Genomic DNA, 24,844 nt, shown 5'->3' with positions numbered 1-24,844 from the left:
TTGCATGTGTGTGTTTCTCCACATCTATCATGTAACAGAAAAGGCAAAATGCATTTAATATATTTAAATGTACATTATAAGGAATTACCAGTACCAACAAATCTATGTCATTAAGAAAAAATAACCACCTGTTAAAGTGTTGTAATCCCCAGATCATCCTGTCTGCAGTGCAGTTATAAACAAGTGTAGGTAATAGGAGATTGTGTGCAGAGTACAATAAGAGAAATACAAAATATATCTATGTTCAGGATGAAGTTGAGGTGTGTGCGTGTGTTTGTGTGTGTGTGTGTGTGTGTGTATGTGTGTGTGTGTGTGAGAGAGTTATGAGCTGCGACAAGGAGCAGCTGTGGCATTGCACGTGGCTTTTTGTGAGGATTACTCCAGCTTAGGAGTAAGAGCCGTTTGGTGATTGGTCCTACTGAAAGCATGCCACTTGGCCAGCTAAACAGGTTGCTTGCTTGGAATTACACCTGTCCAAATAATGGGTTTCAAGGACCATAGTTTCCGACTAGTTGTGGTCATGACTGCCGCAGAGTCATGAGTGTGGCCTCTTTTAGTATGTAGATGTAGTGAGGAACCTCTACTGTCAACTAAATGTAAGGACATTGGCTGCAGGAAGTAGTGATGGTGCTTAACAAAGGACCGCGGCTGTTGGACTTTGCAAAGACCCCTCCACACCTTCAGTTCAACAAATATGTCCTGACAGGTTACCGGCCTGTGTCCACGGCTCAGGACTGCCTCAGGAGCCTCTTCTATATGCACAATGAGTTGGGGAATATTTACACTCATGGTGAGTCCAGAAATTAACTGTGCATTGACTTTGCTTTTTCTCTTTCTTTAGAAATGTATGGCAATACGTGTCGGTCTGGACTAAATGTAAAATATCAATAAAAGTGTTGCATCTGCATTTCCATTAAAATAATCTGTTAAATGCATGGAGCAAGGTTTTCCCACCTTGCACCAAATCAAACCAATCACAGCATGAACAAACAAAACAGGTCACAAACGTCCACTACTCTCACTTGTAGCCCGTTAAGAACACTTGACAAGGCTGAGTAATAAGGATATAGGGTATTAGCTGTAATCTGCCCTGGGAATCTCTGTCCTGGAAATAACCTACTGTTAACTAGGTCTTTAAAGGTGTGTATTTGGCTGACACTTTTCAGCTGTGAATACCCATAGGCAAGTGTCTTGAGCAAAGCATCCTGGTTACACACACACACACACACACACACACAAGTTTGCATAGATGATGTGCAATTGCAGAATTAGTTTGTCAGCATCTTTGTTTTTAAATTTTGTGCTTTTAATGTAAAACATCTGAATTCAACCATGACCTCAGTTGTGAAAACACAAGCGAAGATGGAAACTTAACTGCGTGAGCCAAACTCGTGCAGCCTTAAACTTCCGAAGGCCTCTTCTTCGTGCTCCATTTTCACCTCGCCTATCCTATAAGATCATTAAGACTAACACTCTTACGAAGGTTAAATGAAGGGTATTAGTTGGGTTGCTCTATGCACGTAGCCAACAGCCATATGTTTCAGATTGTTCCTGATGAAAAACAGTGGAACAACTCTCATTAAATTCCTCATATTCATCTGCAAAAGGTGATATATGATTTTAACTGCTGTAATTATGTCAGGCTTAAATTATCACTAAGATGCCATTAACCAAGTCAACATCAGCATCCACCCAACATACAAATGAAATTATGTCTGAATCAGGCCAATAATGACTAATTATGTGTAAGTGTATCTATATCAATGTAGTAGATTTCAAACAATTTCCAGTTTCATGTCTTCCTTTCTCTTCCTCCTTTATCTTCTGTCCCCTATCAACTCCTCATCTTCCTGTCACCCCAGGCATCCCTTTTTTCCTTTTCTTGGTGCTACTGCCCTTCAGCATTCCCTGGATGGAGGTGGAAAGTTTCTGGATTTGTGTTGTCCACTACCTGGCCTGCCTCTGCCCCACCATAGGGTCAGTGGTCTACCATGTGTTCATGAACCATGTGGGAGGAGAACATGTGTACGACACCCTGCTCTCCCTGGACATGTTCGGGGTCTGCCTGGTTAACACCCTGGGTAGGTCGTTGAAGTCCTAGATTTCTCAGTGAGTGCAACAGTTTAAAGCGTATTCACTAAAAATGAGAGCAGTTTTTAAGGATAACAAGACTTCATGGTGTGCAAAAACCTTTTTGAAATTATGAAAGGCCTTTCTATCTCAACAACTAGCAAAGGCTCCCATTGTCAAGTTCCTACATGTTTGCATTTCTTATTTGAACATTTTGGGAGATGCACTTATTCACTTTCTAGTCAAGAGTAAGATGACACTGTCGATACCACTCTTATGTCTGTATGCAAAATATGAAGCTAGAGCCAGGAGATAGCTAACTTGGCTTAGCATAAAGATGGGAAGGGGAAAACAGCTAGCCTGGCAATGTCCAAGGCATCAAGCATCTCTTGAGGTCATTAATTAACATGGTATATCTCATCTAATTCATTTGTACAAATTCCAAATAGTAAAAACAAGTTTTGTGGAGGTTATGTACCAGACTATTTCTTGGCTGAAAGTATTGGCTACCGTAGTTTTTCACCATGAACTAGCCAGGCAACCTGTGGAAATCACTTCCAGCTAATCCAGCTTTTGTCATCTTTGAACATACAAAACTAAGCTAACTGACTGCTAACTGTAGCCTTATATTTACCACCCATTATACGAGCTTGGTATACTGGCCCCTTTATTGTTCTGATGTTACACAAAGTCAAAACTTGAGGCCTGTAGATTTTAATGTTTTTGCCCTCAAGTCTCAAATCAAGTCTGTAGAGATTCAGGCCAAGTAAGTCATATCACATATCAACAGTCAAGTCTGAGCCAAGTTCTGGGTCTTTATTTTTGTGACTTAAAAGTCTGACTCAATCCCATGTCTCACATCTACATGCTCTGCTAAAACCCTGACAACAACCAAGTCAATAATATGTGACTTCACTTTCGGTGACATTTTCGTCCATTCATCAGTACATCTTCCCTTTTCTCTCTAGGTGCACTTCCCATCATTTACATCACTCTTCTTTGCTACCCAGCCGTGCAACAGGTTGCCTTGCTGGCTTACATCCTCCTGTCAGCCTACGGGATCTACTGTGCCACCACAGCCCGCACTAACATCCTACGCCTGCGAGCTTTTGTCTGGCAGGCTTTGTTCCGCTTCAGCCTCTTCCTCTTCCGGGTGTATGGCAGTGGTGTGGGTAGCCCAAACTCCCTGCGCCTCTTTCTCATCATGGACTCTTTAGCTGTATTGGGAGGGCTGGTGAACATCATCCAGATTCCTGAGCGCTTCAGCCCGGGCCTGTTCGACAACTGGGGCAACAGCCACCAGATAATGCATGTCATGGTTATTTGCTCGATTGTCTACCTGCACTGGGGCACACTGGAGGATTTAGCCTGGATTAAGACGTACCAGTGTCCTACTGAATGATGCCAAGTGTATCACAGTACAAACATGCATGCCACGCTGATAGAAATGAGATTTAGGTATCATTGAGGCAAGAGGAGTATGAAAAGAAGGCAAGCTGTTTAAAAATGCACTTTAGTCCTAGCTGCTGAAATTCTTCACAAGGGAAGTTTGTAATTTGACATTTTACCAGAGAAGAATAAGAGGAACTTACAGTGTTGTAACTGTGAAACTCAAATATCACCATATCTTATTAAAAATCCTGAGTACACTTGATTTTTAGTTTGCTGAAATGCAGTAGTTTTGGGTCTTATTACCCATAACCAAAATAGTTTTTAAATGTAAAATGTAATTATTATATGTAATAAATTATATATTTTTATATCTTGCTCCAATTTTTATTTCATCCATGCATGATGTGATGAGAATGGTTTATGTGACAGAGTAAAATAACAAAAGTGGTTGAATGCTTCTGTTTAATTGCAAGAAAGATAAACTGTATATACACTTGGAAAGAAAAATCTTTTTTTTCTATTGCTTAATGTTTCTTAAAACTAACAGTTTTCATTTGAAACTTGGCAACAAATTACATTCCTTTTGTTTGGCATTCTTATGAAGAGCTCTCTGGCATTTGCTTAACATGCCCCATCTCAAAGACACTCACCTCAAAAAAAAAACTTCATCTAATTATGTGATATTATGGCCACTTTAGAAAAGCAGGTGTGTTAATTAGGTCTGAGAGATGTGTGGATATTGCAGAGGTGGAATACATAGACCATAAGACAGCAGCTTTATTGTTTTATAACACACTGAGTCAACGCAGTCTTGTGTTATCTGCAACAATGGACGACCACCTTCTTTTCTCCAAATGATTTTTCCTCTGTGGTCCAATTCTGGGGATCAGTCTTCATCTGAGCTACTGTCATCCTCGCCCTCTGATAGGTCGGCGATGGGAAACCGCAGGATGGCAGCCACTCCGCTCAGCTGAGTCAGTTCTGATGAGACAGTGGAGGATAAATCAATAGGTGACAACACAGACAGTAAACAGGCTGATTTCATGTCTAAGTAGGGAAGTGTAAAGAGTGTGGGTGTAGTTGAGCAATTGTTTCTGTTCACTCTTCACTTCCTAAAGTGAGGATGTCATCAATAAAGAGAAAGTCAGGGCTTCACTCAACACATCGTCAGTGAATTCCTCTTGGGGCCACAGTCATTAAACATTTACAGTGCAGGCGTGACAGTATTATGTTGTGATTTTAACTCATACCGGTCATTATATATTAATCAGATTATAAATGATTTTGCCAAATACATACTACAGATTGTGTAAATCTATTAAAAAAACTACTACTAGTGTCTTTTTTCATGTAGAATTAATAAAAAGCAGAAAGGTTTATGTAACTTACGTTCACCAGACACATGAAGGCTTGAGAATATTCTGCAAGAAAAAAAGAAAAAGATGGAGAAAATCATAAGCTTTATGCTTGGTAAAGGATATTCAGCCAGCTCTGGTGAATGTTAAAGTATTTTCAAAGTTGATTGGTACCTGACATTGCCGCCATTGTCTCTCACGCTGTCCACCAACCGAACGTAACGACTCCTCGTGGGGACGTCCTGATGTCTGGACACAAAGTGTAAGTGTGTTTACATCACAAGGAACCCTTGTCTGATAAATTTAAAGCCTATAGAGTTGCGGGAATATGTGAAAGAATACGTAAATAACAATTAACACCACTAAATGTGGATTTTTCATGTAATTTTAATATCTTAATCTTATTCTGAAGTTTGTGTTTGTATAAAAAATGAGACAATCCAGGAGAAAACTGTTGGAAATGTTGGTTGGTGGCAGCTAAACAGTTTATCCAGCAGCTCTGTCTGTAAAAACAAACTTGTCAACTGCAGCCTAGACATAGATAACCTTAGGATGTCTGATAGGAGAATCTCTCAATACATACCTGAACAGCTTATCACTTATCAGCAAAGTGTCGATGGCAAGGGCATCAGCAGCTTTCTCCACATGAGCCACTCTGTGAGGATGCAAAGAGACAAAGGTTGTTGGATTATCAGAGTTAATGAACAAAGCTTCTGTGGGACACTGCCTGTTTACATCATCACTCACCCATAGAAAGCTCTGTCAGGCTCATGCTGGAGCATCTTATAGAAATCCTCTAGGGCTTTCACCTCTCCTGCTGCCTGGATGTTGCACATAAACAATATATATTAATAGTCACTTTCATTCCAAGTTTAGAGCATTTGCTTACAGGATGATGTATAAAGCAAGCTCCCAACTCACAGGATGCATTACTCACCTTTGTGTCAGAAAGCCTGCTTGTCACTGTGGGATCAGAGAGGATTTCTGCAAAACACAAGAATTTTACAATGTTTTCACTTTGTGATAAGATTTGATTGTTTTATTCTCAGAATCCACCAGCTCCTACCTTTGAGTGAGTACTTATGACCCGAAGACGAGTGGACCAGCATGAATTTGGGGCGATTCTCCAGCAGGATCTTGTTGTCCTGCCGCACTGCCTCTTTAAAGAGGTAAGTGATGAACTGGTCCCTCACAAACCCTGGACTGGCAATCAGGAAGCACTTCACCACTAGTGGAAGGCAAGGAAGACACATCAATACCTTAACTTGTCAAGTTTAATTTCGTGAAACAGCAAACAAGCAAAGATTGTGTGGTAACAACAATAAACCACAATGGTACCATAAAAACATACAATGCAGTAGATGTGATAGGAACAACAAACTAAAAAAAGGAGAAGAGTGTAAAACAAAACAGGAACATGCTCCGTTTGTGTATGCAAGTGTTCACGTGCCAGTGTCTACACAGCAGCCCTACCATCAAAATTGATGTGCCGAAGAATCGCCTGCATCACAGCCTCATAGAACCTCTCCAGCGCCTGCAAACAGAGACAAATACACCAGGTGCAAGTACTGAGAGATAAACTTCACACTTGAAAGAGGAGTAATCTTACTCTCATGACTGTTATTATGCACCCAGCACACACACTCTGTCTCTCTGCCTCTTGCCATAATGCTGATTCTCTTTGTGATGGTAAGCTTTAGTTTGATATGTTCACTGAATATTGTTATATGACGTGATTTTAAAACTAGATTATATTTATAAATGCATTTTACTTTCATGATTTTACTTACTGTAAACGTGGCAATACACTTATAACTGTTAAACATGTGTGAATGTATATATCTGCTGACCGTGTTCTATTCAAGATGCTTCTTATGCTAAAGTAGTCTTCATCCAAAAACACGTGTTGCAAAAGGAGGAGAAGGGGGTGGGGTGGGGGGGTTGCATCTTGCAATCAGGGTTGTCACACTACCCAGATTTGCTGACTTTCTTCTCCCATCAATCCACCCTCCATTCAGTGGTCTATCTTCATAATTTAATATTCACTATTAAAAACAACACTCGTCTTTCTGTGCAGTGGGGTACCTTCTCGTGCTGAGTGCAGCTTCCTCTTCTCTTGCGAGGAATGGTGACCTCCACTTTTGCACGGAGCAAAGTCATGGCGGGTGTCACCAGCACCAGGTTGGCCAGACCCTCCTGCATTACCACAGCTGCCACATCTGCCTTCTGGGTTGCATCACATGCCTGCTCTAAAGGGTGGACAAATCAACAATAAATAGATCATCTGAGGGGTTGGGTACTTCTTGCAGTTATCAACAAATATGTTATTGCAGTTTTAATTTTAATTATTGTATTTCACTAATAAGAGGATTAGTTCTAAATTTGTGTAATTGTGTTGAGTTATTGCTAAGTATTTCAAAGATACAAATCTCTCAAATTAAATTCACATAAATGTAGTGAAAATTACTGCAGCAACGACTCAATGGACCACCACTCCTTTAAATACATGAACCCCATCTGTCAGCTATGAACTTCCCTCCTGTTTCTCCGTAGTCTGTTTCCATGGCAACACACTGTCTCTGTTTGTTATCTAAATAAATTAACAAGAGGACTGTGCATTTTCTGTAAAAGTCACCCTGTCAGTCAGGGTATGCAGACAGAATTAGCGTTGATATATTTAGTTAACTCGTGATTATTGCTTTCGGGAATAAGCTCTTGCGGCCTGCAGTTGAAATAGTAATTTTAAGTCAGTAGCTGGCATAAAAAGAGATACTGTTCGACATCTGTAAGCATTTTCTGACATTTGGACTCCCTGTGCTCTTTAAACCATATTGGCTCACTTCATTTAGTTGTCTGACAGAAAGGGGCAAAGAAGGTCTGTGTTTTGTCAGAATGAAAATCTGAATTCATTTGGTAAAATGCTTAAATTGTCCAAGACTACAGTGGCTAACAGCAGCATTAAAACCAAATGCACTGTCCAGAACAGTCCATGTGGAAAGTAACCCAGAGTCATCAAAAAAAAGCAAGCTTCTTCAAATATCTGAAATGTGTTTCTGCTGGGAGTCTCTAACATGCAGCTTCTTGGGTCTAAGGAAACAGTGGATGAGATTTAGACAGCTGCGTGTGCAGTTGCTAAAGCCTGTGAAATTCTGACTAGTAAACAAGATACTTGTGAATCCATGTGACTACTGTTTACAGGTCTGGGTTGATGTGCAAGTGAGAAGTGAGAGCTTAAACTAACCAAACACAAGGATGAGACAAATTGACAAGTTAAACTAATTCAACAAATTAAACAGTAGCACCTGCTTACCGATTCTATCCAGCACAACACTGTCCCAGTTTTTTTTAGCTAAAGTGAACTTCCTGTTAAGCTCAAGCTCAATAGTGTGGTAAGCCCCCATCTGAAGAGTGAAGAACACAACATAATCAAAACCTCCTTTCATTTCAAACAGGAGTTAACATTAAGACCAACTAGGTAGAAAAAAAAAACCTGCAGCAGAGGAGACAGAGTATACTGCCTGCAGTGTAATACATTGGTGTATACTCTTCACATCTTCGTGCAAGAAAAACCAAACAGTTCTGCTTAAATTAATAAATACAAATAAAATATATGACTGCCCATAACCCTGTCTTAGCTACAAACCCTAAAACAACTGTAAAACTGACTACTTATCAGACATAATTTACATGTGTAATGATCTTTAATTACTCCTGAAATCTTAATTTCAATCCTTGCTTCACTAATTTTATTACTCTAGTTCCTGCTCCACTTTAAAGCTTCTAAAAATATGTCAAGGCTACATCTGTCAGATTATTTAAACATCTCAGACCTTGACATACTGGTTCTCCTCTATGTTAGTGCCCTTTACTCTCAGCTGGCAGGCCTGGGAGTCAAAGTCGATCGTCTCCACACATATAGTAAGAGTAGTGCGAACTCTGGAGCTGCCCACGCTTCCAGTTGTGGACTCTGTCTGCACCTTCCTGTGGGAACAAGGGAAAGGGACTTTAGCAGTGACTCAAATGAAAAGTTGTGTGTGTGTTTTTCAGATCAAAACACCGAGACGCAGAGAGAAAGAGTGACAGAAAAAGACAGACTGTATGCCTTTAACGAACAAAGCTTTATTAAAGCTAAACTAGACACAGACCTACGAGCTTCACTGGGGTATTGGAAATATTACATCTTCATACTTGTGTTTGGGTTGTGGCAAGACATAAAGTTGATCTACAGCTAAATCAAGAGCGCTCAGTTGCTAGTTTTCTAACATTATGGTGTCTGTGCCTATTGGGTACATAGTGAGGCATTTAAAGAAATATTTAACAAATATATTGTTTACTGGTCTTAACAGAAATTGCACAAATCAAAAAAACTGTTGGGACTCCATTGCAGATCTGTACCTGGCTGCATTGATTATATTGGGTGCATATTGGATGTCTTGCAGTGACTGTAATGAAGTGATGGAAGCTAAACCTTGCCTTGATACAAATAAAAACATTGACAGAGTAGCAGATTTTAATCCTGATCGACTACAATTAGAAAGCTTTTGATGTCATTGTAAACTCTGTGTACATCGTAATTAGGAGGAAAGTAGCACTGATAGATGATAAATGAAACAATTCGAGAGAGATGCTGTGTTGCCAGATCTGCAGTGATTCAAGATCACAAAGCAAACATCCTTCTCCATAGGGCTAGAAAACGGTCAGATAGATGGGTGCTATCACCGGTTACCTGATAGTGGAGGCTCTCAGGCTGTCCCTCACTTGCAGCAGGTTGTAGGTGTGCCACATATCCTCTGCCTCCTCTGGCATCAGAGTCACCTGACTGAAGAAGTGTACACAATCAATATTATAGCTGACTATAGATATGATCTTACTGTATGATGTCAAGCCATTATTGGGGGCAATGACATAGATGGTGCAATGATGCAGGAGCAACCACGCTGCTACAGTAATTATGGAGGCTACATCAACTATATCACAGTCAGGGGATTGTTTGTTTACTCACTAAGGGATCGTAGCTCAGTCATTAAATGTAAAACTGTATTCACAGAATCTGAGTGAGTGCCACAATCTATGCCCACATAGTAACGTTTCGTGTCCAATGTTATTACCGCTACATGTTAACAATATCCGTACTAAATCAAAACTCCCTGCGTGTCTGCTGATACAGGTGAACGTAACTCACATATGGGCATTTACTAAGACTAAAATGACACATGTACAGTCAGCTGTAAAGTGACATGCTGTTTAGCTTGCTAACTTTAGCCATCGCCAATCACTCACCCGGCATTATCTTTTTCAATGTCTTTATGGATCAGCTTCATGGTTGGATGGTTGTATGATATAAACAAGAGTATTATGAGCGTAAAATAGATAGGTTCACATTTATCCGAGTCGGAGTCATGTTTATCATAGAGTAAACTAGCAAACTAGCTAAGCCATCTCTGTGGTTCAGGATGAATCACTCGGCGTATGTTGCCAGGCGCTGGGACATTGCGTCATGTCGTCAATTCTTCCCATCTTGATCACTTCCGTGGGTGTCGCTCTACTGCGCAACAAATACAGAGCGATACAGACACGGATATTTGACTAAATATGGATAAAGGCTATGTATTCTGTATTGTTTGATAAAATTCTCAACTTAAGACCAACAAAACGTCAAATATATCCGAGAATGGTTGTTCTTTTTACATTGTGGTTTGAGATAAGTAAATGCTGACGGACGTTGCAAACAGCCAATAAGGGAAAACAATGGGTCCCGCAAATACCGCCTACTGGCAAAATTGACTAATGGATACGCGGCAACTGTCGGGCCACTTCCGTTCATCCTCGCTTTGAGCTAACGCTCATCTAGCTTTTTTTTTGTCGATGGCATGGTGCTACTAGCTACGGCAGAAAGAGCGTTCACACGAGAAAATACGAATACTTAAAGTAAATTTGGATATGTAATGGAAAATAGCTGATTAATGCTAATTTCTGAAGTACATGTTAGCCATCCCATCTTCAACAATTCAGCACCCAGCCTCAAATTTTGAGGTTGCCTATTCTGCCCCAAGGTTAGCTAGCTAGCGGGCTAACGATAGCCGATTAACGCTAAACTAGTTGAGCTAACGGTTACTTAGTAGCTAGTAAACAGTTACGACGTTTTGAATTCGCAGAAGTTGTAAGAAACCGACGAGGAATAGCATGGCAGAAGCCGATAAGTTGAACATCGACTCCATTATACAGCGTCTGCTGGAAGGTAAGAGTATTTCGGTCGATATTATTCACCGAGGTAGCCATCTTAGCTAACAGAGGAGGCTAGACAACGGTAGCCACTTCTGAAACGTTACTGATTTAAGTTCATCTCCAGCTTCTTCTTAACGAAACACAAGGGTTTAAATTGTGTAGGTTATTTGTAGCAATTTAACCGTCGTTGTTCCTACTCCCCCGCAATAAATATATATGTTGTATTCTGCTCGCTAAATATCCACACATTACATTGAGAGTTGGTGTCGATAACCCTCAATTATCATTTGAAAAATAAAATGTGAAGCAGTTTGCATCTGAACTGCTGTTAACCTGGAAATTCGAACATCAAAGGTTGTGTTTAATACTGTACATCGATAGGTGGTATTGTTTGAGTTACACTTCGTTGTCCTGTTGTTTATTTTGCTTGTTATTTACACCCAAACGAGTTATATTTAAAGGCGGGCTGAGAGATGCAATTTTGAAAATTCCCCATATCCCAGTAAAAGCACCTTGGGTGCTATCACGAAGTCATGAGTTATTCCAACATTCACTATTTATAGGGCAGCGTCAGGATTTTTCTCTAAATTACTCCCTTTTCTCCTGTTATTTGTTCTGGCTGAGTTTCGCGCTTAGGACAATTCTTATAACTTTGTGACTGTTAACAAAACTTAACATCATATATTTTCCATATCTGACAATGGTTGCAGATGAATACTTATATTTTCTGTTTACTTTGTAAAATTCTTCAATCATCCTTTCTTCCACTTTTCAGTATCTAACTGAAACACTTTTTTAGAGCTGCAATGCTTAGCTGAATTGATTAGTGGATTGAAAATGGATTGGATATTATTATTTTTTTTGCTTTTGACACTTTGTAGGAATAGTCCTTACTTACAGCCCTACATATTTTATATATTTATGTTGGCTCTGTTGATGGAGGAAAGTTCATGATTGAATACTGAACAGCATGCAGACTCCAAATTAAAGTGCCAACTGTCCATGGCAGTCTGCCATGTTTTGCACAAAATATGTCAATTTTATTTAGATATAAAATGCAATATCTCCTTCTGTTCTCAAAAATACTTACATTTTCAAAGTATAAATTTGCAAACTTTTTTTGAACAGCATCGTTCTACTGTCTACTGTTTTACTTTACAAATGAGAAAGAATAATAAACCTTTTTGTTTCCAGTGCACAATTTCTCACACTCGTTCCATTTTTCCCTCACAGTGAAAGGCTCTAGACCTGGCAAAAATGTTCAACTGACAGAGAATGAAATCCGTGGTCTCTGCCTCAAATCCCGGGAGATCTTCCTCAGCCAGCCAATCCTGCTTGAACTTGAGGCGCCCCTCAAGATTTGTGGTGAGGCTTAGTTGTGTTCTTTAGAGTCAAGGGAATTCTCAAATGTGGTCACACAGCATTTACTAACACTCTTAGATGGCTGTTGTAGCCTAGAGTGCTGGGGTATAATGAGAAAGCTTACATTCACATTATGCTGTGTATTCTTACTACCTAATGCTATAGAATTTTCAAATCTTAGTTTAAGATCTTGAGAAAATGTTTAAATTCACAAGACAGTATACAGTGCATGGTTGTGACCTTACCACATAATTACAGAACTGAAGGGATAAACAGATAATATAGGCCTGCCAGTACAGTGCTGTTTTGCACTTATATTCTCCCGGGAGTTGCCCTCCTGTGTCATACTGCTGATGCCAGTTAATGAAGAATTCTAATTTAAAGGAACACCCTGCAAATTTCAGTTACTGACCAATTTTGAACTGCAATGTGAATCACCAGCATGCTCACACTAAATGCAAGCTGGCACATTCAATTAGTTATCGTGTCATCACAAAAAATAAGTCAAGCAACACAAGAGTAACAGTGTTCATTTAAAATAATGAATGGCCAATCATCATATTCAGTGTTGTTAATTTGCAGGGTGCCAACTGTTGTTGTACCTCTATCCAAGTCCCTTACCTTTTGTTGTGCTCATACACACACAGAATGATAATCATAACTTTGACCAACATTGCTGTGTCCACTGTTTAATACTGTTTGTCTCACCAGGTGATGTTCATGGGCAGTACTATGATCTGCTGAGGCTGTTTGAATATGGGGGCTTTCCACCAGAGAGCAACTACCTGTTCCTGGGGGACTATGTAGACAGAGGCAAGCAGTCCCTGGAGACCATCTGCCTGTTGCTGGCTTACAAGATCAAATACCCAGAAAACTTCTTTCTGCTGAGAGGAAACCATGAGTGCGCCTCTATTAACAGAATATATGGCTTCTATGATGAGTGTAAGTTGTGTAACATACACAGATAGACACCTTACCAACCTTCCACTGCTCATTGGTTAGTCTTTAGGCCTCAGTGTAGTTAAGATAATACAGTCAATGAGACTCATCTTGATGATCATTTACTTTTTTTCCAATATTAAAACTAAAAAAAAAAAAAGAAAGTAAAGCAAACACAGACAAAGATGGATGTGTTTTTTTAGGATTATTTTTTATCAGATATTCTTTGTAAAATTGATGTTTGTTTTTGAGTAATCCAAAAGTGTATCCAACATTATTTTTTATGACCCTAGATATTTTATGACATTTGATATGTATTGTCTGTAGTAATCCACTTCTTTATACAGATTACACTGGCTGATATACATCAAATTCCCTCAACGTTTTCATTAACCATTTATCCATTCATACTCAGAAAATCAAAAGAAACATTTTTAATAAATTATGAATCTGATTTGGAGTTGTTCTTTTGAAGCTTATGAGGAAGCTGGCTTATTAGCTGTAACAAAATCCAGAGCTACAACACAGATAACCTCTCAATACACCAGGCTTTGGGCTAAGGAGCATGATCAGGCAGAATGGGTCGTGGTTAGTCACATGCCTTTCTCTGCTGTTCACAGCCAGGATTATGTAAAACGTTGTTTCTAATGTGATGCAATGGGTGCAGCAGCTGTTAAGATTTTATAGGCCCCAAGATTAGATTGTGACCAAGTAATTGTGGTTTCTTCCCACAGGTAAAAGGCGATACAACATAAAGCTGTGGAAGACCTTCACCGACTGCTTCAACTGTTTGCCTGTTGCAGCCATTGTTGATGAGAAGATCTTCTGTTGCCATGGAGGTATTCTCATCAAACAATTCATTTGGCTTGTATCCAGAGCGCACACACACAAACTCGCCTCTTCACTGTTGTTACTATCAACATAATGGCCAAAGGCCTGCAGGACTGTGGGATCTTAATTTGTTCGAGTCTATTTATATTTCCTTTCCCTGTATCAGCAGACTTGGCTTTAGAGCCAGGCTGTTATTTCTAATCACATGCACTGATAACAGGTAGAAAATAATAAAACATTTTATTATAGCTTTTATAGTAGATTGGACCTATGACTGTAACATTGCCAGATTAAGTGTGTACCAAGTTACCATAGTGCTTCTGTCCAATACATTTAGTGGTTTCTAATAATGTAGGCTTTAACACAGTTCATGTCTCACAAATTAATATATTATATGTGAGCTGGTAATGGTCTTAAACAGCAAGATTTCAAAGTTTGTTCAGCTCAGAAAGAAGCAAAACTACAAGGAGTGATTTTGATTGTAAAAAAGATGCAGATTAAAGACAAAAAACAAGCACATTCGATTAATTAGAAAGAAAAATTTAAGTAACATGTTATTTTTGTCATCATTTTGCAACTAGTTTTGCAACACTTGCAATACAGAAAATAGCATAATGAAATGGACCTAAGAGTTCAGACAAAGTGACACCAACAGTCGGTCACAGCTATCTGTCTGAGACGCACTACACAAAATATGTAAACATGCACTCATAATCATGAGGGTAGACACCACCTCCCTCTTCGAACATAAAGTTACATAAGAGAAAGCACACAGAAAGGATATTGTATGTGTGCTCGAGTTATTTGTTCAGCACACTGCAGTTAAAGCTTCAGTCCAACCTTTTTTTTTTTAATCACAGTAATGTTAAGTATATACTTGCACTTAAGAAGTTTCTTTTATAGATTAAATTATCTGTATTTTTGTGTCTCATCTGATCATAATGTACATATAGGCCTGCTCCTCTATCTAGGGCAGTACATAAAGTAAACAATTTTGTTACCTGTTTGTTTACTTTTAAAAGATCAAAAATATTTCTTTTTATCATGGTATTGGTTTCAATCATATTGTTCAGCCTTATTAAGGCCTAATGAGAAGTTTGTCTTGGGGTTTGGTGACATTTGTCTCAACCAAATAAATTCTTCCATTACTAGTAATGTTGTTGCATGTCAGATTAACCCAGGCTCCCTTCTAATTGCCCATATTTAGATTTTCTCCTATAAATCCTAAAATAAAAGCGAAGAGTCGACCTGCTTTCTAATGTGTAACTCTCTTCTCCAGGCCTATCCCCAGACCTCCAGTCTATGGAGCAGGTGCGAAGGGTCATGCGCCCCACTGATGTGCCTGACCAGGGCCTCCTCTGCGACCTGTTGTGGGCTGACCCGGACAAGGATGTGCTTGGCTGGGGTGAAAACGACCGTGGCGTCTCCTTCACTTTTGGTGCCGACGTGGTCACAAAGTTCCTCCACAAACACGACATGGACCTCATTTGTCGGGCCCATCAGGTCAGTATAAGACCTTGCTTCTGAAGTTAATGTTTTTTGAATGGGATGACAAAGTGGTAAAGATGAATAAAACAAGCGAATAAACTAAAAGGTAAACCACCCCTCTTTGGTACATCTTGTTGGCAAATTTGATGTGGAACTCAGGGTTAACTTAGACCAATGTTATGGGGGGATAGGAAGTGTAGTTTTTGTACCTAGTTACATTAACAAGTAGCCAATGGTTACTAGATCTATTAAACATGGTTTCAGTTTTCCTAGTTTTTTTCTGTTGTGTATCTTTACCTCCTCTATCCACAAGTGCAAAACTTCTTGAAGGTAAAAGAAGGGTACAACTTAAATCAACAAACCCTTGTCCAGATGTTAGTGAATATTTGAAGGTGGATCTGCTGAAGTACTTGGATAGCATCTATAGTGCAGTGGGACCAGCTGAAAACCTGTTAACCATTTCAGCGCAGTTGGATTCAGCTCAGTTTTACTGATAACAGGTAGGCAGTGTGAGCAATAGAAATGTATTTGTCGTGTATTTTGTCGTTTCATAAGTCCACGGTAAATTATTTACAAATGTATGGTTCTGTTTTTTACCCTGATTTATTGTATCCAGGAAAGAAATGATGAAAACTGGCCAAATTCAACTTGCAACAACATATCATGTATGTGTTTTCAGGTGGTTGAGGACGGATATGAATTCTTTGCTAAAAGACAGCTGGTGACGCTGTTCTCAGCCCCAAACTACTGCGGTGAGTTTGACAACGCCGGAGCCATGATGAGTGTAGATGAGACCCTCATGTGCTCATTCCAGGTAAGCAAGAGCCCTCCAAGCCAACATTTTCAACCTGGCCCACCAAGCCAACATTTTCAAAAATGAAAGATTATGATTTGTCATGCTAAGTTTTGTCAACTTTGTTTCACTTTCACAGATTCTCAAACCTGCAGACAAGAAGCTGTTCTATGGCGGTGGAGGGGGCATGGGCTCCGGTCGCCCAGTCACCCCCCCAAGGAAAGCTAAGAAATGACACCAGTAGTTTGCCCTCGACCTCCGACCCATCCCTCCTGCCCTCTCTACCTCTCTTCTCCTTTCTTTCACCAAACAGCCAGAAATCAAACCTATACCCAGGGCTTTTTTCCTTTTTTATCTGTACTTCTTAAAACATTTAATGTTACGAATTGTCTGAGTGAGTGCGTGCGTGCGCAGATGACAAACGCGTCTCGTCTGCCGGTGAGCATTAAAATCATGTGTGCACGTGTACATTTTGTGTGAAAGTATTAGAGATTTATACTTTCCCCTCTCTTACCACTCTTCCCGTGGAAAGGTTGAAACCACAGTGTCTGTCTGTACAGTAATTTTGACTGAAAAAGCAGGGTTTGGGAGACAGTGGGAGAATTGCTGACATGATGAATTTGGCAGCAAACCCTGCCTGCAGGTTGTGTGTGTGTACTTGTGGAGGGGGGGAGTATTTTGTTTTCCCTGTCCTCTGTACTGTAAAATCTCAAACACAGGTATGTGCATGTGAGCGTGTGCGTGCATGCAGTGTCTTGCCCCTATCTGCGTGTGATGTCTCAGTATCCTTAAACAGGAAGGAGTATGTCACCTTGTCTCACAAGAGCAAGCACATGCTTACTCACACACACACACACATGCATATGACTCTTCAGATTCATATGAGCCAGAGCTGTAAAAACCCCATACAGTTTAGGTTTGTACAGATTTGATTACTTGAAAGAGATTTTTTGTGAATTCGTTTTGTAGTCTTTCATCAAGTTGACCAATAAAGCGAGAATCTGAGCTACACTGTCTACTTCTCATTTTTTTATTATTATCCGGTATCAGATATAAAAGATAAATGTGTTGTAATTAAGCATTTGCAAATAACTGTTGACAGCACAAGTTGTATGGAGACCCTGACTATTGATATTTAATCTAAAATAGATAAATTAGATTTTGAAATTAGTCATAAATGCACATATTTGAGTTTTGACAATTTGTAAGATTGAATTGTTAAATGTTTTTTAATCCTCCCTCTTCTCACAATGACAGTTTATTGCAGTCTCATTTTGTTTCTTCTTTTTAATGTTGTTTTTTGGCCATTTCTTGACTTTATTATGACAGGGACAGTGAGAGACAGACAGGAAATTCAGGGGATGACATGCAGCAAAGGGCAAGAGTTAGATTCAAACCCAGGCTGTTGCGGCAAGGACTGAGTCCAAATGGTCTGCACTCTACCAGGTGAGCCACTGGGGCGCCCCATTCTGATTTTATTTCATGACCGTTCATACACAATTTCATATTGGGTATTTTGTCCACATCTGTTCATATAATTATTAGCTTCATAATGACTTCTTTAATAGTGGCCGCTTTTTTGATAGTGACAATACACATTGATTGTCACTGTAAATGTGGCAGTGCTATCCAAAAGGCCCATTTTGATCTGTTGTCCCGTGGCCAGTTAACTAAACTAGATTAATGAACTAGTCAGGATTTTTGATGATTTAGTGATCAAATGTTATTGTGCGAAATTATTTGATCATAAGTTTTCAGTATTTTTCAAAGCAACAAATTAACAATTTCTTATTTTATCAAGACTCGAACAACAAATTAGTCAAGAAATTTACCAAACGGGTAGTTTAACCTGAATACTCAGATAGGAGAGATAGACAGGTTTGATATTCACCTTCCAAGCAATATGCTTTTGAGAACAATGTAAATTGACATTCAGTTTCAGTAATTGCTGCTGTCAGTCATTATAATGTCCAGCTGTTGTCCACAGGGAGGCAGTGTTGCGCTCCTTTGACACCATGAGTCAGAAGATTCTCATTACGACGAGGCAAAGACACATAGGAGAGCTGTTGTTTAGGACATGATCATTGCTTTACATTTCCCCAAGGCAACATTAACATTTCAAGTATTTGCATAAAATGTAAGAATACTGGTCTGCTATTGCTGTAGTTGCAATATTTTGTATCAAATCTCATTTCCATTACTAAGTTGTCATCAATGTAAATAATATTTTTTTAATAAGAGTAATGTTCACCTCCTTTTGCTCCACAGGGCCTGTGTTTAAAACTGTATCTCTCTTTTATGTTCTTCAATCTATATTTACCAAAAAAGGATCAAATTTCTTTCTTAGGCATTTCTCAGGCTCTTTTTGCATTCATTCATCTTCCTGTCATCAACACCCTTTTTCAAGACGCTCTGTCCATCACTGTGCCTTCCTTTTACAGGACCAATGAGGTGAGAGGTGAAGGGTATAGCTGAGTGGGTTGAGTGTGGACTTAAAAAAAGCCTTTTAAAATGAAAATTGATTTTCTGTATTGTAGGTTGAAATGAATAACAGTAATAACAATAACAATAATAGTTTCAGACAGCATGATTTCCAGATAAATATTTGTCAAGAATTAAGAAAAAAGGAATTTCATTACAAAATTGTTAACCCATTTATTTCATAACATCCTGATGCTGAAACCATTGTTACCTTTTTCAAACCTCAAAAAATACTGTGGTTAAGATAAAAAGATGTTTATGAGGCTGAAATATGTATGGGCCACGTTCATTGCAAAACTGCTTTGATATCTGGCCAGTGGGTGGGGGTGGGGTCCAGCGTCATTCTACTTCAGGAGTACAATCCTCTGTACATTTATAGCAGGTCGATGGAGACCTAAGGTCACCCGTGGTCGTCAGGATTTGTCAGTGGCTATGTGGTCTCAAATTCTTACTGTGGCACTTCTACAGGATTATGTTTCTCAATCTTGTGTTGGTCAGTGAGTCTTGAGGACTCAGACGTGACTGTGTTCCTCGTGTGAATAGACTTGCTGTATTCAAAATGTTTAGAAGAGGGTAAAAAAATGTTTTAAATTTGGGACATAGATTACTGGAATCTGTCCAATTTTGTGACTGCCACATTCACTTCAGTCACAGTAATCAACCCAAAAATAGTGTCTCGGTTAGATAAGCTTACTCAAAATAGACAAGACATTGAAGATGTAGTATATTTCCAAGAGCTCATCTTTCAGATGATACCAAATACTGTACATACTAGTTCATACAGCTATGCTGGCCTGAAACACTAAACTGTTGAATTTATGACTGGCTATTATGAAGCTCCAGACTGATTTTGTTCATGTGCAGACATCCAAAAAAAAACTTGTTTGGGAAAGAAAATTGGATACTCAACAGTAGTTTTATGAAACATCATTGCCTTAATAGGTGGAACTGTGCCAGTAGCATACGGTTGATGGTGTGGTTTTGTATTGAATGCTTGATGATTCATCATTAACACTAGAATACACAACTTAATTTGGTTGCTGTGCATTTAATTTGTTAATCACAAGAAAAAAGTGAACCCAGATGAAAGAATTTTTACTAAGCAAGCAAGAACCCGAGGTAAAAGGAGCATCTGTATAAGTATCTACATACTTAAGTATCTGTTGAAAAAACTGCTGCAGAAGTGAGTATCTTCGCATGTGAGAAAAAAAACACATTAAGGTAAATAATCTAACATACACTAGTGTTTGGTTTGAGAATTGGTGAAAAATATACCAACACAAAAATCCCACTCCTTGTCTCATTAGTATGATCACAAAATTCCCATGTAGAGGCTATATCAATATCATTAAAAAATTTAATAAATAATAAACGCATAAATGTAGCACGATAAACGTAACTAACTAAAAGTACAGCTTTTTCACCAAAAATGTGTTTGACTAAGAGCAAAAAGTATCTTCAACATGCACAATTTACTCAAACTGTTACTTGAGTACATGTAACACAGTAAATGTAACTCATCGCTACCAACCTCTGTTCATACTAAAGTAGAAATAACTTCTCTGCAATCTTAATATAGAAATGCCTCTTGCTGCAGCTAAGTAAAATCGGACTTTATATGATCCAGTAAAGCGAGCGGGATGCTGCGCTTCACTCCGCAGATGCTGAGTTTCCCAATAAGAAGTCTTTGCCTGTATTGACAGCGCTGGCCTTTAAAAATGCAGACCCAGCTAAGTAAATGACACTCCATCAATAAAATGAAAGCTACTTTTGATCAACAGGCTCACTTTCCTGTCAGCTCCCCTGTGGCTTATATAGTACAGCCCTAAGTGTGAGGAATGGTGTGAACAACCCGGAACTCTTCGGCCCAATGTACCACACCGATATTGATGACACTGTGGAGTCAAATGTGTCCTCCAGCATCCTATCTTATTTTCTGCCCATAGTTGAAAGTTAAACTTGCGAGCCTGAACTAAAGGTCCAGCATTCTGAAATAAAAACGCTGCAAAGCTGTCGTGGTGCCATGCCCAGCAGCCCAGTGTCACCTGCTCTATTTATATCTCGCGAGGAATTCTGGATTCAGAGACTCAGCTGCCACTTCTATTATTACTATTAGCTAATGCTGTAACAAGTACCCCGCTAACACTGACGCTGTAGCTCCTCCATCCATTGCCTTATTGCCCAGTACTAATTATGTCCTTACAACACGTGTCCTATGTTATTAGATTTTATGTTGGTGCTCCGTGAATGTTTTGGCATGTGGATAAAACTTAAGAATTGTAGGAAACCTGCAGTTTATGGATGCAAGTTAGACTAAGATGATGCTATTGCAGTTTTAACTTGTTGCTTAGAGCCAGTCTGAGAGTTTTATTTTAAAAAAGAGTTTTAAGTAATATTATAATTTGTTACTTAGACATAAGAATTACACTCCCAGATGAGCATATTAGTTGTCTTTCATAATACTAGAGAAATTTAAGTGTGTTCATGACTAACAACCGTAAATGAGGGTTCTTTCATTTTACCATCCACCCTGAAATTTATGATTTTCATCAGCTGGGCAGCATATAACAGTATGCAACCGACAAAATATGCTGTTAATGACAATAACCTTCTTTAGGAAATATGTCAGTTTTTCCTGGCTCCATGTCTTTAAGTGACAAATGTCGCCTTGTCCCTCTCACTTTGCTTGTACTGTGCAAGTCAGCAGAGACAGACTTAGTTGCATAAGATAGCTGTGTGCGTACAGCTGCACTACCACAGTACTTAACACTTGTACAGAACTGGGAACATGTATAGAGTTCACGAGCAGAGGAGGGAGGGCTCGATGGGTTAAGGCGGCACATGGTGATCCCTCAGCCTGGCACGAAGGCGTGGCATGTTAGCGACATGGTGGGAGTTGGAGGTGATGGGTGTCCCAGCTTGCAGGGGTTTACGCTGTAGTAGTCCCTGCACACACGGGCTCCTGACACTTCAGGGATAGACAGAGGCGGAAGATGGAGGGGAGTGAGGGAGAAACCTTATCCTTCTGGGATATTGAGTTAAATGTCACTGCTCTGCCCTGAGGGAGACACTGACAGGCCGACCCCTATCACAGCCCCCCCAAATCTCAGAGGTCAGAACGGCTGTACAACAGCTGAAGCCTGGAGAGTGGCTGGGTGAAACAGAGATGGGGACACTGGCAGAACAAAATGAGTATAAAATGTTTTATCATGTCCAGGAACAAAAAAAAAAAAACTACTGTCAAATGTGATTCCTTTTTACAGGTAGGCAAATTGGACAAATCATTTTAATATAGTTACACATTTGGCTGGTGAGTAGATATTTTGCCATCTGTAGTGTGGATTGTAGATTCACATGAGTTCATCACACTAATCACTCTCATTATATTTTAAATGACAGTTGAATGAAAAATTAAAATGATACATACACTAAATACAGTTCAATATTTACTCAAAGCCTAATAAAATGTGCTACATAAATACGTTTACAACATAAATGTTTATATGATTATATACACACTCTTTGTAGCACACTCTTTTCAAAAGATCTGGGATGATTCCATGGTCTGTTTTCGTACGATGCCACCACTTAAAATATGCATCAAAGCATTAAGAGCTTTCTGTGCTTGTTGGTTGCCACGCTTTTCTCCATCATGGATAATTTACTGTACTTTTTGGGGAAGGAATTGCCCCTCACCAGCAGGCCAGAGGGCTGAGTCAGTTGGTCACCAGCAGCTGACTGGAAACTTGAAAGCTGCCACAAAAACAATTTCACATTTTAAAGATTCCCTGTGAAGGAGCAGCAGAAGCATGTTTGTTTTACTAACAGGCCAATACTGTATATGTCCTCATAGTATATTTACAGTAAGATACTCCACATGTACTGCAAATATCTGAGGTTTCGATCCATGGAATACATCTAAACATTTATGCCATATATGTTTATGTAATAAATCCAAAATTATTGTGTAGAAATGTATCTCATTTGTTTGGGAAGACACTCACAAACACAACAAAAGAGAAAAGAATACTGATGAGTCATAAGGATCTTGTAAGATAACACAATATGCAATTAAAGAAAATTACATAGTTTATCTCACACACGCACACACACACACACACACACACACATATATATATATATATATATATATATATATATGTGTGTGTCTGTTGCCTCTGAAGTATATATATATATATATATATATATATATATATATATATATGTGTGTGTGTGTGTGTGTGTGTGTTCATGTACGTGTGTGTGCACGTGCATCTGTGTTTAAACTTTTCTTTCACTTTTTCACTATTTCCAGACAAACTACTGACACACTCACTGACAGTCAATGAGGGACCTTCTGATCAGAGAGACTGTCCTTCAGCTGGACAACCTGAGTTACGACCTCTATTACTGGAAGCATCCACTCTGCTGGAGAGTCCTTGAGCAAGTCAGTGAATCTATTTCAAGACTGCCACTGTTTACATTCATTAATATTGTATAAAACAAATCAGTAAAAGCAGCATTCTTTTACAAAGATTGAAGAAAACAAACAGATCTGTGAGCATAAGAGAAAAATCTCACTGAAACTCTGAAGGAAATAAATGACATACCAAGTTGTAAATAAATCATCCATTGGAGTGATGATACGGTTAGAATTAAAAGCACATTTCACCATTCATTCTTAAGTTAACCGGCTAGAAGGGAATCCTACACCTCACATTATGGTCGTTCGCACCATGATGTGAGTTGTTGAAGTCATGTTACTTGGCTGCAAGGTAGTTGTGAAGATCATCATTCAACTGAAGTTTAAGTTGTTGTTTAAGTCTAAATAAATAACAGTTACAAAGCTGGATCATAGAGGAATAAAATTAACAGTGTTTGTCAACTATAAAAGATAGAAGCTGACATAGTTGATTAAAACTGATGTGATAAAGATAAAGAGTGTAAATGATAGTGTTGTAGAACGTATCAAAGATTTGAAGGGCTGCATTGTTACTATGCTACTCAGACGCAGTAACTGTGCCATGGGTGATACTCTGTCACAGCTCCCTGTTGTGGGAAAAGCAAAAGCAGGACATTGCAAAACTTTACATTATTCACTGTAAAGTCACCTTTCAATTGGTTCAAATTTCACAAACATGAATAACGTATGTTGTTAGTTTATGCCATACATCAAACTGCAATTTTTTTATTCTGTAAGAAACTATTATTTTCATGTAAATTAATCCATTAATAATTTTTCCAGTTATTTTTTTATTTTTTTTATCATTTAGGCTATAAAATGATTAAAATAGTAATAAATGTAAATTTTACCTGACTCCAAAGTGATTTCTAGTTTGTTTGGTGAACAGTCAAAAAACCTGACACTATGCAATATGTTTGACTTTTATTTATTTTATTTATTTTTTGATAATCAATATTTTTTTTTATTTCTGTAGACCAAATAATTCTACAGTTACTGAAATTTATGGCAAGTGTGAATAATGTGTCAAAGTAATGTACACAGTTTACAGTTTACTCTCATTAAACTGTGAACCTCACATAACTTTTACTGAATGTAAAGAGACAGGTGGCTTTCTAAGGACAAGAGCAGCTGTTTTTTCTGTTTCCATTTGACCTGATTTGTTTGAATTCGCTGGCTATCTAGTCTATGATGGCCACATTTTAAGTGACAGTGGCATTCAAGTGAAATATGACGCAGTAAAATCAAACACCAACATACAGTATAACACTAATGATGATCCAGATGACTGACACTGAAAGCAGTTACATTTTTTTAATAGGAGCATTTTGACCAAAAATAACCTTTGAAGAATGCAACTTGTGCAACTTTAGAGTAAAGCCTGTTTCACACAGAAAAAAAAAATCTTTTGTGGGCTGGCACTGTGCCACTGCACAACAACTAACC

General features: G+C 38.8%; 3 protein-coding genes across 3 annotated transcripts; 2 read left to right on the top strand and 1 right to left on the bottom strand.

Annotated features, from left to right (window-relative positions):
- The first annotated feature begins 442 nt into the window (after nucleotides 1–442).
- paqr4b (progestin and adipoQ receptor family member IVb) lies at nucleotides 443–3,830 on the top strand. The gene is made up of 3 exons (XM_023402459.2): nucleotides 443–790; nucleotides 1,863–2,081; nucleotides 3,039–3,830. The coding sequence occupies exons 1-3, from the start codon at nucleotides 625–627 to the stop codon at nucleotides 3,470–3,472; spliced, it is 819 nt and encodes a 272-aa protein (XP_023258227.1). The 5' UTR covers nucleotides 443–624; the 3' UTR covers nucleotides 3,473–3,830.
- Nucleotides 3,831–4,221: 391 nt separating this feature from the next.
- pelo (pelota mRNA surveillance and ribosome rescue factor) lies at nucleotides 4,222–10,511 on the bottom strand. Its single transcript, XM_023402456.2, has 13 exons — nucleotides 10,098–10,511; nucleotides 9,544–9,636; nucleotides 8,648–8,798; nucleotides 8,128–8,218; nucleotides 6,903–7,066; nucleotides 6,291–6,351; nucleotides 5,884–6,045; nucleotides 5,755–5,801; nucleotides 5,565–5,638; nucleotides 5,401–5,472; nucleotides 4,992–5,066; nucleotides 4,852–4,883; nucleotides 4,222–4,443 (listed from the first exon to the last, which is right to left on the bottom strand). Exons 1-13 carry the CDS (start codon nucleotides 10,136–10,138, stop codon nucleotides 4,349–4,351), a joined length of 1,158 nt encoding a protein of 385 aa, XP_023258224.1. The 5' UTR covers nucleotides 10,139–10,511; the 3' UTR covers nucleotides 4,222–4,348.
- A 120-nt stretch (nucleotides 10,512–10,631) lies between these two features.
- ppp1cab (protein phosphatase 1, catalytic subunit, alpha isozyme b) lies at nucleotides 10,632–17,464 on the top strand. Its single transcript, XM_023402457.2, has 7 exons — nucleotides 10,632–11,055; nucleotides 12,276–12,407; nucleotides 13,116–13,346; nucleotides 14,078–14,182; nucleotides 15,454–15,677; nucleotides 16,342–16,476; nucleotides 16,595–17,464. Exons 1-7 carry the CDS (start codon nucleotides 11,001–11,003, stop codon nucleotides 16,688–16,690), a joined length of 978 nt encoding a protein of 325 aa, XP_023258225.1. The 5' UTR covers nucleotides 10,632–11,000; the 3' UTR covers nucleotides 16,691–17,464.
- The last annotated feature ends 7,380 nt before the right edge of the window (nucleotides 17,465–24,844 follow it).

This window comes from Seriola lalandi, unplaced genomic scaffold (assembly GCF_002814215.2).
Source record: "Seriola lalandi dorsalis isolate HSWRI2012SDOR001 ecotype SW California unplaced genomic scaffold, Sedor1 jcf7180002053933, whole genome shotgun sequence".
Lineage (NCBI taxonomy): Eukaryota > Metazoa > Chordata > Actinopteri > Carangiformes > Carangidae > Seriola > Seriola lalandi.
This window is presented reverse-complemented; position numbering and strand designations above follow the sequence as displayed.

Coding starts and splice junctions, on each gene's coding strand:
- paqr4b (XM_023402459.2), top strand. CDS start 625: ATGGTGCTTAACAAAGGACCGCGGCTGTTGGACTTTGCAAAGACCCCT. Junction 791..1,862: donor GGGGAATATTTACACTCATG/GTGAGTCCAGAA, acceptor CTGTCACCCCAG/GCATCCCTTTTTTCCTTTTC. Junction 2,082..3,038: donor CTGCCTGGTTAACACCCTGG/GTAGGTCGTTGA, acceptor TTTTCTCTCTAG/GTGCACTTCCCATCATTTAC.
- pelo (XM_023402456.2), bottom strand. CDS start 10,138: ATGAAGCTGATCCATAAAGACATTGAAAAAGATAATGCCGG. Junction 7,067..8,127: donor TGTTGTGCTGGATAGAATCG/GTAAGCAGGTGC, acceptor TCCACCCTTTAG/AGCAGGCATGTGATGCAACC. Junction 5,473..5,564: donor CCTGACAGAGCTTTCTATGG/GTGAGTGATGAT, acceptor GCATCCTCACAG/AGTGGCTCATGTGGAGAAAG.
- ppp1cab (XM_023402457.2), top strand. CDS start 11,001: ATGGCAGAAGCCGATAAGTTGAACATCGACTCCATTATACAGCGTCTG. Junction 11,056..12,275: donor TATACAGCGTCTGCTGGAAG/GTAAGAGTATTT, acceptor TTTCCCTCACAG/TGAAAGGCTCTAGACCTGGC. Junction 16,477..16,594: donor CCCTCATGTGCTCATTCCAG/GTAAGCAAGAGC, acceptor TCACTTTCACAG/ATTCTCAAACCTGCAGACAA.